Below are 14,447 nucleotides of genomic sequence, written 5' to 3'. Positions count from 1 at the left end.
TCAACCACATTATCTTTCACTCATCTAAACGTGTTGTTTCGAGCCTGCAGAAACTCTCCCTTCAGATCTCCGAGTTGAGTTAGCAGTGGTTTATTACGTGAGTCATGCTTTCTGTGTGTATATATAAACACTGACTTTGCAATGGGACATGAAGTGTGTGTCCTTGCTCTGCCACCCAGCAGCTCTGTGACTTTGGGCAAGTTACGGAACCTCTCTGAGCCTGAGTAGTCCTGTCTATAAAATGAAATGAATGAAATAGCCACGTATTTGGAAGATAAAATGAGAAAATACACAGAAAACACTTATCCCATGACCCCTGGGTAGATGTTAGCTACTCGATATGGTTGATAGAGAGCAGAGGTCAGTTTTGAACAACCCATGAGAGAAAACTGGTAAATCCGAGAGTCAAAGCTTGTCCTGCACATGTGTGTTCTGCCCTCCCTGTGTTCTCCCTACAGTAGCCCCTCCTGCCCCTCAGCGACATTAAGGGAGCTCCCCAGCCAATTTGATTAGAACTTGTACTTGGAGTTCCCGCTATGGTAGAACAGGATTGGCAGTGCCTTGGGAGCCCTGGGGTGCAGGTTCGATCCCCAGCCCGGCACAGTGGGTTAAGGATCCGGCATTGCCTCAGCTTCAACTTAGGTCATGACTGCATCTCAAATCTGATCCCTAGCCCGGGAACTCCATATGCTGCGGGGCAGCCAAAGTTGGCGGAGGGGGGAAGGAACTTGTACTTATTCTGGGTGTTAATGTGTTTCTCCTTTGCGAAATGCTGTCCCAAGTTAATGGCTCATGTGCTCAGACAGTTTGGCTTTGCACATCAGGACTGTGTCTGAGTCCCTGGAGCATCATTCCATCTGAGAAGTTTGTATCTGGATGAGGATGGGATTGAGGGGGGCCGTGGGGGTCAGGCCAGCAGCAGCCCCCCCGAGAAACTGCACGCCGGGGTTAGGACAGGGTGTGTAGCGCTGATTGGTGAGTGACACGAGCTCTCTTAGATAATCCTACTGCTGGCATGTAAAATGGGCCGAGACATGTGACCGTCACAATGTCCTCGCTGTTGAGATGGGAAGTACTTGAAAGCGTGACCCCAGGAGGTGCTTTGGGAAGGTTGGGAAGGAGCGCAGTGGTGGTTTCCAGGTGTTGCCCACCAGGCGTGGTCATGACCAGATAACCTGTCTTTGGGATTATGGCCCCCTCCGCTCGGGTGCCCAGGATCATGGTGACTGGCCACCATATGATGCTGACCCACGGCACTCCTTCCTGCTGCCAGCCGTTTCCTGTTCCGGGGTCATGCTGGCCTTCACCGGGTGCTCCTTTCAAGCAGGGGCGGATATTTATTTAGACGGGAGAGCAGCCTCGCTGGGTTTCCAAAGGACTGAAAAGGACCACCCCTCCCGTCGTGGCCTTCTCGTGCCCTCCCCCCACCTCCTTGGCACTCAGGGAGCCCCTCTGGTTCCCTGCCACCCACCACCCTGACCACCGTGTCTTCCTCCCATCCAGATCGTGGCCGCCATCCTCGCCATTGCTGGGATCGTGATGATGACCTACGCCGATGGCTTCCACAGCCACTCGGTCATCGGCATCGCCCTGGTGGTGGGCTCCGCGTCCATGTCCGCCCTCTATAAGGTAGGCTCAGGGCGCCAGCCCACTGGGCTTGCCCTGGGTATGGCGGGGGGAGGCGGGACTCCAACTCTCACCTCTGCTCTCTATTAACCGTATCAAGTAGCTAACATGTACCCAGGGGTCACGGCATAAGTGTTTTCTGTGTATTTTCCCAGCACTGGGAAAAACACACTAGAAGCTTTGGGAAGGTGAAATAACTGTGCCTTCTCACCCTTCCTCAGCTCCCTGCCCTCACTGCCCACAGAGAGAGACACACAGGCCGTCTTCCTTCTCTGGGACACATTTTACCCAGAGGATGTGGAGTCTGTGACTGCAAAGCCACTGCCCACATGCAGAAAACAGTAAAAGGGCCACACTCTGCTGTCTTCAGTGAGCTGCATGCTAATGGGAAGCAGAGAGCACATAGAAACCCCATCCACGATGAACACAAATATTCTGATTGATTGATTGAGTGAGTGAGTGAGTGATTTTTATGGCCATACCCATGTCATATGGAGTTTCCGGGCCAGAGACTGGATCTGACCTGTGACCTATGCCACAGCTGCAGCAATGGCCACTGCACCAGGCTGGGGGTCAAATCCACACTCCAAAGCGACCTGAGCTGCTACGGTCAGACTCTTAACCCACTGTGCCCCAGCGGGAACACCACATATTCTCATTTGGACTTGCATTTCCATCTCTTCCATCCCCTGATCTTTATCCAGAGAGGCCAGTAGGTGGAAGATTGAAAGCAATTTACCGTATGGCCCTTTCCATGCTTCCTGCCTAGAAATGCCCAGAAATACTCGAAAGAGATGTAAACTGGCTGGAAAATGAAGGAGGAAAGTCAGAGGGACATCACTGCAGAGATTAATATTGGTCCATCCACTCCTTAAACATGGTGAACTGGGGTCTTCTGCCTCTGTGAGCTCAGCTTCTGGCCACTCCAGTCACTTTTGTCCCTCCCCTCACTTTTTATGCCTCTGAAATATGTGCAAAAAAGAACAGGTGCAAGAAATCAAAGTTGGGTGGGTTCCACTAAAAGCCATGCCAGGTCTGGAATGGAGACGGTGGGACAGAGCAGAGATGGGCCCTGCGTGTTATAATCCCTCCCCCTTTGACGTACAGGAAATGGCTTTGCAGCCAAAGCCCTTTTTCTTGGAGGCGGTAGTTTTCAAACCGTGTGGTGCAAGGTCAGAGATCAACAGTAGGGGTCACCCAGAGGGATGTGTCATCATGGCAGATCCTTCTAATCAAGGTGGCTTCCCCGTCTTCAGTGCTCTGAAGCTGGGATGTGGTGTCGTGAATACAGAGCAGACTGATGTGAAAACCCATGATTCTGGAAGCTGCCCTCTCTGTGCTGGGAGAGTCATTCTCCGTGGTGATGTTGCTGAGTGTAGGGAAATCCCACTGCCCTTCGCTGAAGGCTGCATAGAAGGAATTTACCCATCACAGGGCTGTCCAGCCCCCGCTTATCGAGTGTACCCTCTTCGCCATGGGGAGTTGGGGTCCCAGGCCCGCCATCACCCCTCCCCCTCTGCTCTTTCCTGCAGGTTCTGTTCAAGCTCCTCCTGGGCAGTGCTAAGTTTGGAGAAGCTGCCTTATTTTTGTCCGTTCTGGGTGTTTTCAATATCGTCTTCATCACCTGTATTCCTATCATCCTCTACTTTACCAAAGTGGAACACTGGAGCTCTTTCGATGACATTCCATGGGGAAACCTTTGTGGATTTTCAGTCCTTTTATTGAGTAAGTGGCCATCCCCCTGTCAGAATCCCCAGCAAGCAGGGACTGACAGCAGAAGCCGCGCCGCTCGAGCGCAGTCTGGAAACCCATCTTCTGAAGGAGAAAAGCTAGTGTGTTTTCATCCTAAAGTTTCTGGGGCTTATCTAGGTCATTGTGTGTTTTCATCCTAAAGTTTCTGGGGCTTATCTAGGTCATTGTGTGAAGCCTTTGTAGTGGTGACACTGGAGTCTAATCCAGAACCACTCGTGGTCCTGGCTGCTCTGAACAGTGAACTGGCAGCCCAGGGTGCCATGTGTCATCTACTAGTCAAGGCACATTCTTTATGGGGCTGCTAGGAAGTTGGTAAATTAATGTATGTGGTGCTCCCAGAACACTGCCTGGTAATGGTCAGTGAATATTATCAATGATCCTAAGTATTCGTGTCCTCATCACTGTTACTTGATATAAGGCTGGTCCTAAGCAGAAAAGCAACCAAGGACACGCCTCATGTCCTTTCCTTCTAACAACGTCTGTCCCAAAGCTCCCTTTCATACGCAGCCCAGAAGCACTGCCAGCAACAGAGAAAAGTTGATGGGCTGAGTTAGGCTGGCCCCAGTCCTCTTTTCTGATGGTTTCTCCCTGGTAACCGCCCTTTCTGAATTTCTTTCCCTTCTTCAGAGCTTAGGGAAGAGAGGAGAGCTGAAGAACCAGGATGTCTGACCCTAGTCCGCAGTCCTGGAACCCTTGCAGGAATCCCAGGTTCACTGAGTCAGAGTAAAGGGCAAAACGCCTCTGCCTCCCAGGGCTAGTGGTGAATAACACCCACTTTTTTATTCTTTATTTCAGCATTCAATATTGTATTAAATTTTGGAATTGCTGTTACCTATCCCACTCTGATGTCTCTTGGAATCGTCCTCAGTGTACCTGTGAATGCAGGTAAACCTTCACGGCCTTCTGGATCTGCTCGTAAACACACACACACACACACACACACACACACACACACATACACATACTCACACATACTCATATCTATTCTTGCTGTGCTAAGGCATGTTTATCCTTCTATAGAGAAAGAAAGCACTTAGGTGAAATGTTGATATTTGGGATACATGCAGTATTTTCTCCCGAATGGGCGGATTTTCACTTATCACACCAAGATTCAGAAAGTTGAAAGCCATCTCGATTCGAACTGGCACTGGGGGGGGTCAAGAGATGAATATCATTGCTATCATTAAAAAGTATACACAGGGAGTTCCCATCGTGGTTCAGCAGAAATGAATCTGAGAAGTATCCATGAGGACGAGGGTTCAACCCCTGGCCTCACTTAGTGGGTTAAGGATCTGGCATTGCCGTGAGCTATGGTGTAAGTCACAGAGGCAGCTCAGATCTGATCCGGAAACTACAGCTCCAATTTAACCCCTAGACTGGGAGCCCCCATATGCCTCGGGTGTGGCCCTGAAGAAAAAAAAAAAAGAAAGAAAGAAAGAAAGAAAGAAAGAAAGAAAGAAAGAAAGAAAGAAAGAAAGAAAAAGGAAGGAAGGAAGAAAGAAAGAAAGAAAGGAAGAAAGAAAGAAAGGAAAAAAATAAGTATACACAAATGTGCAGCAGGAAAAATTTTTAATTATTGTCAGTGGCTTTCTAGGAGAGAAAGTAAGCTCAGGGTATGGCAGGTGTGACGTAGGGGCGTGTCTGCAAACTGCAGGAGCATAAACATTGTTTCCTGCTTCCCAGAAGTTAGCCCTCTGCCCAGCTACTCAGTGTCTTGCTTTGTCTTTCACCAGGGACGTACCACATGCCCCGTGGCAGCTCTTTCAAAGCTTGTCATCACCTGCTCCCTCCCCCTTCCTTTTCCTGCCTCATTCTGCTGTGATTTGGGATTTGCTTCCTAGAATCCCCCTGCCTCACCCTCGGCATCCCTATAGGATCTATTTGTGAATCACATCACCCCTTGGTCTTGGCACAGTGCCCTCCAAAGCCATCTCCCACTTGCTCCCTTCCAGGCCATTAGAGGAATCCCCCCCAGGGAAAAGGCAACCTTTATCCTGTTCAGTCGGCTGGGGGTTTTTTGTTTGTTTTTTGTTTGTTTGTTTGTTGTTGTTGTGGTTGTTTGCTTTTTAGGGCCACACCCGAAGCATGTGAAGGTTCCCAGGCTAGGGGTCCAATCGGAGCTACAGCTGCTGGCCTACACCGCAGCCGCAGCAATGCCAGATCCAAGCCCCGTCTGCGACCTACGCCACAGCTCATGGCAATGCCAGATCCTTTAACCCATTGATCGAGGTCAGGGATCACACCCAAAACGTCATGGGTACTAGTCGGAGTCATTTCCTCTGCGCCACAATGGGAATTCCCGAGTCTGGTGTTAATATGCCTGGAAGCCCAGGAGCAGCCGCTCTCAACTTCCTGAACCTCTTCCTGAGGTTTGGCTTCTCTCATGTGCCACCCCTCACGTTCTGTATAGGCCTCCCCTCTGCTGTCTGGAGGATGGCACTCCCCACGCTTCACCTTTCTGGGCCTCCGCCTGTCCCCTGGAAGTGAAGGGTGTCCCTGTGTCTGAGGACCACATGAAATGATCTGAGGCACTTCCCAAAGGCAGAAAGCCCAGAGCTCCCAGAGAGCTGATAAAAAGTGGTCCAGCCTGTCGGTCTCCACACCCCACAAGCTCCTGAAAAACAGCTCAGCAACCTAGTCCCCCCGCATCTCACTGCGCCTATAGAGTCACACGGTGTTCCTGTTTTGAGGAGGCACATTCCAGGGGGCCCTTGTACAGAATCTGCTTTGACCCTGTTGCACAGCCAGGTGTGCCAGAGATAAATCCAAATCCTCTTACGACTTACAACTTACCTGCAGTGTGAGAGGCTCAATAACACGCCCGAGGAAGCAATCACACTCAGAGCAAGAAGCAAAGGATCTGCTGCCTGACCTGTTGGGGCAAAGGGCTTACCCAGCTTCCTGACGTGCCCTGACACCCTCTGTGGTGCAGCTCATGGGACTTGCTAATTAACTGTCCCCATTTGTGAATTAACAGGCTATTCTGCCAATATTAAAAAAAAGGACTTCTGAATTCTAGTGAAACAAAGGAGACACTTTAACTCCAGAAAACGGCTACTAACTCCAGAAAACCACTACTAAGTGGTTTTTTTAGGTTTAACTTTTACCTCTCTGCCCACCAAGGGAAGAGTTGGGCGAGGGAGGATGAAGGAGCGGAGGGGGCAGGAGGACATGGCAGAACACGAAGGGGGACAACAGGGCAGCCCTCACTCGGCGAGATGGGGGACAGGGTCCAGCACGTCCAGTTTCAAAAGCTGCATTCAAGTCAGAAAACCCTCTTCCACAAATGAGATAAAAGCCAACTGGTTCTCCCTTGTGTGGAGACAGGCTTCAAATTTGCTTTTTTTGGTTTAGTTAAGAGAGAAAGAAAATGAAAAGAAAAGAAAACCAATACTTGAAAGATTTTCAATCTTTACTTATGAAAAGCACGACAATTTGGATTTGTATCAACTGGCACAAGTCCCACTCTCATTGTATTCCCTCAGTTGATGTGAGTCAGGAAGGAGCTTCTTGGGCCTTTAATAAACTTTAATAGTCGGTGACAACACAGGTGGTGTTACCACTTCACATTAATAATACCCTGGGGTGAAACAAGAATTTATATTTATTATCTTAAAAGAACTAAGTCAGGTTTGGTCGTCAAACATATACTATATATGTACATTTATATTATATATATATATTATGTATATTACATTATACATAATATATATTATGTAATATATATTATATAATATTATATATTTAGCATCTTAAAACTTTATTAATTTGATAGGTAATTGATTTGATTTGTTTGTTTTTTCTTTCTTTTCTTTTCTTTTTTTTTCTTGTTGCTTTTTAGGGCGGCACTCGTGGCAAATGGAAGTTCCCAGGGTAGGGGTCGAATTGGGGCTGCAGCTGCCGGCCTATGCTATAGCCACAGCAACATGAGATCCAAGCTGCATCTGCAGCCTACACCACAGCTTACAGCAATGCCAGCCCTTTAACCCACTGAGCGAGGCCAGGGATTGAACCCACATCCTCATGGAGACTAGTCAGATTCGTTTCTGCTGAGCCACAAGGGGAACTCCCTGATTTGTTTTTCTTTGGTTTTTTTATGTTGGTAATTTTTTTTTAATTAAAGTATGGTTGATTTACAATATTTCTTCAGTTTCTCTTATACAGCAAAGTGACCCCATCACACAGTTCCCAGTGCTACACACCAGGACCCCATTGCCCATCCATTCCAAATATAACAGTTTGCAGCCACCAACCCCAAGCTCCCAGTCCAGCCCACTCCCTCTCCCCTTTGCCCTGGCAACCACAAGCCTGCTCTCCAGGTCCCTGGTCTGCTTCTGTTTTGTAGGTAGGATGATCCTTTATTCATTATATATATAGTGCTTTTAAACTATAAAAGTATATCACTATAAAAAATGTGAAAAGTATCAAGAATATAAAGAAAGCAATAACGTTTTAATTATCCTGCCACCCCAGAGATGGGTACATTTAACTCTGGTGTATACACACACAGACACACACACACACACCCCTCCAACTGCCCTGTGTTTCATTTTGTCTCTCACACAAATCAATGTCGGAACTAAGGTGCCAGGTCAGTTTGGGGAGGCGAAGCACCATGCTGGGCCTCACACCAGGCAGGGTTTCCCAAGTTAAGGGTGATCCGCCCGAGGCAACGCCCGCCCGGCTGGTCACCCACTGCCAGGGGCGCCCACGGCCCCGCCCTCTGGGGCCCCGCCCCCGCCCATCCTGGGCCCCGCCTCCCGAGTGACCCGCCTTCTCCGTCTCCGCAGTGGTCGATCACTACACCAGTAAGATCGTCTTCAACGGGGTCCGGGTCATCGCCATCATCATCATCGGCCTGGGCTTCCTCCTCCTGCTCCTGCCGGAGGAGTGGGACGTCTGGCTGATCAAGCTGCTCACGCGCCTCAAAGTGAGGAAGAAGGAGGAGGCGGCCGAGGGCGGCGCGGACGTGGGCCTGGGGCCGCAGAGCAAGAGCAGAAGGGCCCGGCCCTCCTTCGCCCGCTGAGGCCCGGCTCTGGGACCCTGCGGGGCCGCTCACGGTGGTGATTGGGATCCGTGCCTGACAGGGGGAACCTCAGTTTGGCGAGGTGTACATACCTGTACAGTTTTGGTTAATCTGCGGTAAGTTCTACGGTATTTATTGGCATGTCCAAATTGCTTGCACTTTTTTCACATCAGACCTTTCCCTTAAGGGTACCAATTCAGTCCGAAAGGGAGAAGCGGCAGCTCTCCGCACTTTTTAAATGAATGTGAAGCGGGTTCAGCTGATCCTTGCCTAGACTGTTTCGGAGGACGGGCGTTCTTGACAAGGCAGGGCAAATGTTTTGCACCTTCGCAGCTGACTACGACATTGCACACTGTGATTATTTTTCAGCTATGGTAGGTCATATTTTGTCATATACCAGAGCTGTACTCTTAATTCTAAGGGATTTCAATGAACCAAAAGATAACTCTACGTTAATTTGGAGAGATGGATATCTGGATGGATGGGTAGATGGGATGTGAGGGGGTGGAGCCGAAAAGGTTAAAGGCATCAAAACCCATGGACTGTGGCGAAGCTGGGGGTGGCAGTTGGAGGAGGACAGACCGAGCCAGGGAACGGGAAGGGAAGGTTAAGTCTCAGCCCCTGCTGGCTTGCTCTCACGTGTCTGTGTAAGATCGTGCAAGAGAAATTACAGTGCCTTCTACAGAATTTTCGTCTTTACCTATGTGAAGCAAGGTGACATTATAAGTCACTGGCGCCGTCTTATCATTTAGATGTAGAAATCTTTAGAAACAAATAAAACACTATATAAATGTGTGTGTGTGTACAAACACGGCAAAGCGGATGACCAGTGTAGTGGAAACACGGGTCACGGTGTGCATACGAGGTGGACTCCGCGGAAGATGAATTGCTGGTTGCTTTTACCATTTGACCAAGACCGAAAAATTACTTACCGAATCTGCAAACCTTTTTACGAAACTTTTAAGCACCAGGCTGTTTACTTATACAATTTAGGTCTGCCAGAAAATTCTATCTATGATAGATCTGTAAAGAGGGACAAGGGGGTTAGAGTTTACTATTTTTGAAGTTTACATTGTTACATCAGAAATGGAAACCTTATTTTGAAATGTTGTCATAACCCAATGGTGCACTCTGTAACCATGGAGTCTTTTGTTTCTTAGGGGAAAGGGGCATTCATGACCTGAACTTTTTAGCAAATTATTATTCTCAGTTTCCATTACCTGTTTGGCCAAACAGATTAATAAACTATTTAAAAAAGAAGCATTCTGTGCTGTCTTGGTGGCAACTGTGTTACTGTCCCGGGTGCTGCATCTGACTTTCCAGCTTCCTCACCATATAGTTTTCCCCCAGCAGGCCCCAGCCTCCTGCACCTTCCAGGAACATATGTCCCCCAACCACCTCAAGGGAAGGAGGTTTGTTTTGCAGACAGTTTTTTTTGTTTGTTTGTTTTGTTTTTTGTCTTTTTAGGGTGGCACCCGCGGCATATGGAGGTTCCCAGGCTAGGGGTCTTGTCGGAACTGTTGCCGCCGGCCTACGCCAGAGCCACAGCAATGCCAGATCCAAGCCAAGTCTGCAACCTACACCACAGCTCATGGCAATGCTGGATCCTTAACCCATTGAGTGAAGCCAGGGGTCGAACTGCATCGTCATGGTTACTAGTCAGATTCATTTCCGCTGAAGCACAGCGGGAACTCCTGCAGACAGAGTTAACTTTCACAAAAGCAAAATGCAGGACAAAGAGCTGACTGACCTTGAAGAAAATGAGTCTCGAGGAAGCATTCCCACCCCTTCCCACCCCCCAGTGCTCCTCTCCCTGTCCTCTCTCCCGTCCTCTCCTCTGGCGTCTGCCCTCACGCAGCTCTGGTCTTGCTTCTGTCGCCCTTCCCTATCCAGACTGGTTCCTCAGCTCCCTTACCCCAGCATCTCCAAGGGCAGCCTCAGCCTGATACTGACATGCTCTTCGAGCTCAGCTGCCATACCAGACTGCTGGCGTGGGTGTCCTGACCTCTGCTGGCTCCAGAGAGTGTTTGATTTCACATGTACCCCACTGTTCCAGGCAGCTGTGGCCAGGGGCGCTAGGGCCCAGTGTCTCCCACCCTGTGGCCACAGAAGGATGGGTTTTCTAAGAGGGCATGTGGAAAGAGGAGGTGACAGCTCTGTAGGACACTTTGGCCCGCCACCTACACCCAGGGTGTCTACACACTAAGCGCCACTTGGTGGGGTCAGAATCTGGAGGGTGTGGCTGCCCAGATCACAGAATTCCCTGTCCATGTACCGAGTGTGGGCTCCCAACCCCTCGAGTTATCCCAAGGAGCCAAACAAATATTTCTTTGTAAGCCGTAACAAGGGCAATTGGGAAACCCTCCACTAGAGCAGATCTATATTCTCCCTGGGCCTGAAAGACCCGAAAGAATTGAGAGTAGGGACTCAGAGATACTTGCTCACCTATGGTCAGAGTGACATTATTCATAGTAGCTCAGGTGTCTATCACCTGATGAATGGATAAACAACCTGAGGTAAATATGCACAATGGAATATTAGTCAGCCTTAAAAAGGAATGAATTTCTGACACAGGCTACAACTTGGATGAACTTTGAAGATATTATGCTAAGTGAAATAAGCCAATCAGAGAGGACAAATATTAGCTGATTCCACTAATATAAGGTACCTAGAATAGTCAAACTCATAAAGACAGTAGAATGGTGGTTATTAGGGCCTGGGAAGGAGGAGTTACTGTTCAATGGGTACAGAGTTTCAGTTTTGTTAGCTACGAAAAGTTCTGGAGGTTGATGGTGGTGATGGTTGCACAACATTGTGAATGTACTTAATGCCACTGCACCGTACACTGGGAACTGGTCCAAATGGTAAATTTTATGTTGTGTATATTTTACACCAATAAAAAAGACTGAGAGTTCCCACTGTGGTGTAATGGGATTGATGGCATCTCTGTGGTGCCAGGGCTTGAGTTGGATCCCCAGCCCGGCACAGTGGGTTAAAGTATCCAACATTGCTGTGGCTGTGGTGTGGGTCGCAGTTGCAGCTTGGGTCTGATTCCTGGCCTAGGAACTCCATGTGCTGTGGGGTGGCCAAAAATAAAAAAAATAAAATTAAAAAAAAAAAAAGACTATGAAGGGTAAGTTATGTGAAATGGAAAGGATAAAAAGTTCAGAAGTTAATGCTCCTTTCAGGACATTGTAAATGAGTTGGGGTGGGGGCTGGGCTGTTTGAAATATTTCTTTCCAGAAAGAATACAGACCACAACTCCTCTCACCCGCTCCACTCCCACCAAGCAGATTTCAAGAACTGGGATGAACTGGGGCAAACCAGGAGGGGACCATAAAGAGAAAAATCTCAGAAAGGCGTTCCTCCTGACCGAACTGTGGGTGGCTTTTGGAAAGGGGGGGGGGGGGGTGCGTTTTTGCTCTTGTCTGCCCTCTAGAGGCCAGTCTGGGAAGCAACTAAAGGATTTTTATACTTTTGCTCCTTTAAAGAATAAAAGTGAAAATGAGATAGAAGGTACCTGGACCTCTGCTGCTCCAGTCCGCCCCTCTCAGGATGTGGACATCTGGGGTTAGAGGGTGCAAAGTGACCCACCGGCCCCCTGGCTGCACTGATCAGAGCTGTCTAGGAACCCACCTGGGCAGACCCTGAGCTCTTCCTTTCTTGGGCTGTCAAAGATAAAGGGAATCCAGAGACAGGCAGTTGTGGTCAGAGACCTACCTCTCCTGTACAACTAAATCTAGCCAAGGATGCACAACATGGAGTTCTTTATTTTCAATTTTGAAAATAAATAATTTGTTCTAAGATTAGAATGTAGTGGTCGTGGCACAATTGTGCAAATATGCTGAAATTTGACAAATTGTACTTTTCAAACAGGTGAATTTTTTTTTCTTTTTTTTTTTTTTTTTTTTTTTTTTTTTGTCTTTTTGCTATTTCTTTGGGCCGCTCCCGCGGCATATGGAGGTTCCCAGGCTAGGGGTCTTATCGGAGCTGTAGCCGCTGGCCTACGCCAGAGCCGCAGCAACGCGGGATCCGAGCCGCGTCTGCAACCTACACCGCAGCTCACGGCAACGCCGGATCGTTAACCCACTGAGCAAGGGCAGGGACCGAACCCGCAACCTCATGGTTCCTAGTCGGATTTGTTAACCACTGCGCCACAACGGGAATTCCTCAAACAGGTGAATTTTATGGTATGTGAATTATAGTTCAATCAAGTGGTTTAGTGAAAAAATTATTGCTTCACACAATGATTTGGAATTCCTTTTCTTGGTTTTGGCTGCCCAGCATCTGAGCCCTGCTGGAAATAGCACCTTGCTCCTGTAGCAGAAGCTGAAGGGAACAGATTCTCCATCTCAGACCCGCCTCCAGCCCCCAGGGGAGGAGGGGAAGATGTGAACTAGCCTTGGCCAGTGGGCTGCAGTCTCCCAGGACTTGGCCAGCTCTTGGGGAACATGATGGCTCTGCTGACCGGCCAGTCCCCAAGGTCCTGCCGTGGCTCCAGCCTCCTCCCCCAAAGATGTTCAAGCTTCCTCCCTTTTCCCAAAGATCTTTCAGATGCACACAGCCCCAAAGAGCCTTCCAGTAAATTCTCTTCTGTGTTAGACAGCAAGACGCCATTTCTGTTGCTTGAGTCCAAGAACTCTGAATGTTATGTGCAAGAAAATTGGAATGTTCAAAGAAAAGTTGGACTTTTGTTTAAAAGAGGTTTTGTGTGTTTGGTTTTTGGGGGTTTTTTTTGTCTTTTTTTTTTTTTTTTTTTTTTTTTTTGCCTTTTCTAGGGCGGCTCCCGCGGCACATGGAGGTTCCCAGGCTAGAGGTCTAATCGGAGCTGTAGCCTCCGGCCTACACCACAGCCACAGCAATGCCAGATCCGAGCCGCGTGTGCAACCTACACCACAGCTCACGGCAACGCCGGATCCCTCAACCCACTGAGCAAGGCCAGGGACTGAACCCGCAACCTCATGGTTCCTAGTCGGATTCGTTAACCACTGCGCCATGACGGGGACTCCTATATTTGTTTTTACTTTCCAGTACTCATACATCTTGAAACTGGGGCCTAGCAGGACTCCTTGGTCAAACTGCTGTATAGAATGGATGAGAATGATCTATAAGAAATACATCCATGATTTATAAATAAGGAAGGTTTTTAAATTCTTCACAGTGCTTAAAATGTATTTTTTAAAGAATTTTAAACAGAACTCTGTTTGTCCAGCATTCCCTGGTGGCTCAGCAGGTTAAAGATCCAGCATTGTCACTGTTGTGGCACAGGTTTGATCCCTGGCCTGAGAACTTCTGCATGCCATAGGCATGACCAAAAAATAAATAATTAATTTTTTAAATAAAGAATATGGGAGTTCCCGTCGTGGCTCAGTGGTTAATGAATCCAACTAGGAACCATGAGGTTGTGGGTTCAATCCCTGGCCTTGCTCAGTGAGTTAAGGATCCAGTGTTGCCATGAGCTGTAGTGTAGATCGAAGAATCGGCTCGGATCTGGCATTGCCGTGGCTCTGGTGTAGGCCAGCGGTTACAGCTCCTATTAGGCCCCTAGCCTGGGAACCTCATATGCCGCAGGTGCAGCCCCAGAAAAGACAAAAAATAAAATAAAATAAAGAATACATTTTCCCTTACATATTTTTTTCATGTATTCAGCATTGTCAAAACCTTAAGAAAATCACTTTCTTGGATTAAAATAGTGGTAAACTTCAGCTAAAATAAATTTCTAACTTATCAAAAAAGGTGGCATTACTAGAATCAGAGCAAATGAGATTTCATGTAATGTGTTGCCATGCATTGTAAATTTTACTTCACAGCAAAAAAATGGTGAATTTTTTTTCTCTTATTGAGAAAATAATAGGTTTCCTGCAAAAAATGAAAAATACTCATCACGCCAAGCCATCAATATGTGCATTTGTACTAGCAGCAGCAGCAGTAGCGGTAAAAGCAGTGGCCTCTGCTACCTGAGAGGGAGCCCCAGGCCCTTCCTCTCTGAGGGTGACAAGTACCCCAAAGAAGGGTCTCTTTGCCAGAAGAAAAAAAAAATGAG

General features: G+C 48.1%; 1 protein-coding gene across 2 annotated transcripts in view; it reads left to right on the top strand.

The window, feature by feature from the left end:
- Positions 1–9,664, top strand: part of SLC35F3 (solute carrier family 35 member F3) — a 94,129-nt gene extending 84,465 nt beyond the window's left edge. Inside the window, exons 4-7 of one of the 2 annotated variants that reach the window (XM_001927867.7) lie at positions 1,504–1,629; positions 3,159–3,351; positions 4,174–4,263; positions 8,169–9,664. In XM_001927867.7, coding sequence (XP_001927902.4) covers positions 1,504–1,629; positions 3,159–3,351; positions 4,174–4,263; positions 8,169–8,404 — 645 coding nt within the window. In that variant the 3' untranslated portion in view covers positions 8,405–9,664. The remainder of the gene's footprint in view (positions 1–1,503; positions 1,630–3,158; positions 3,352–4,173; positions 4,264–8,168) is intronic. The other variant, XM_005670968.3, reaches the window with a different exon arrangement.

The sequence above is a fragment of the Sus scrofa genome, chromosome 14 (assembly GCF_000003025.6).
Source record: "Sus scrofa isolate TJ Tabasco breed Duroc chromosome 14, Sscrofa11.1, whole genome shotgun sequence".
Taxonomy (NCBI): domain Eukaryota; kingdom Metazoa; phylum Chordata; class Mammalia; order Artiodactyla; family Suidae; genus Sus; species Sus scrofa.
This window is presented reverse-complemented; position numbering and strand designations above follow the sequence as displayed.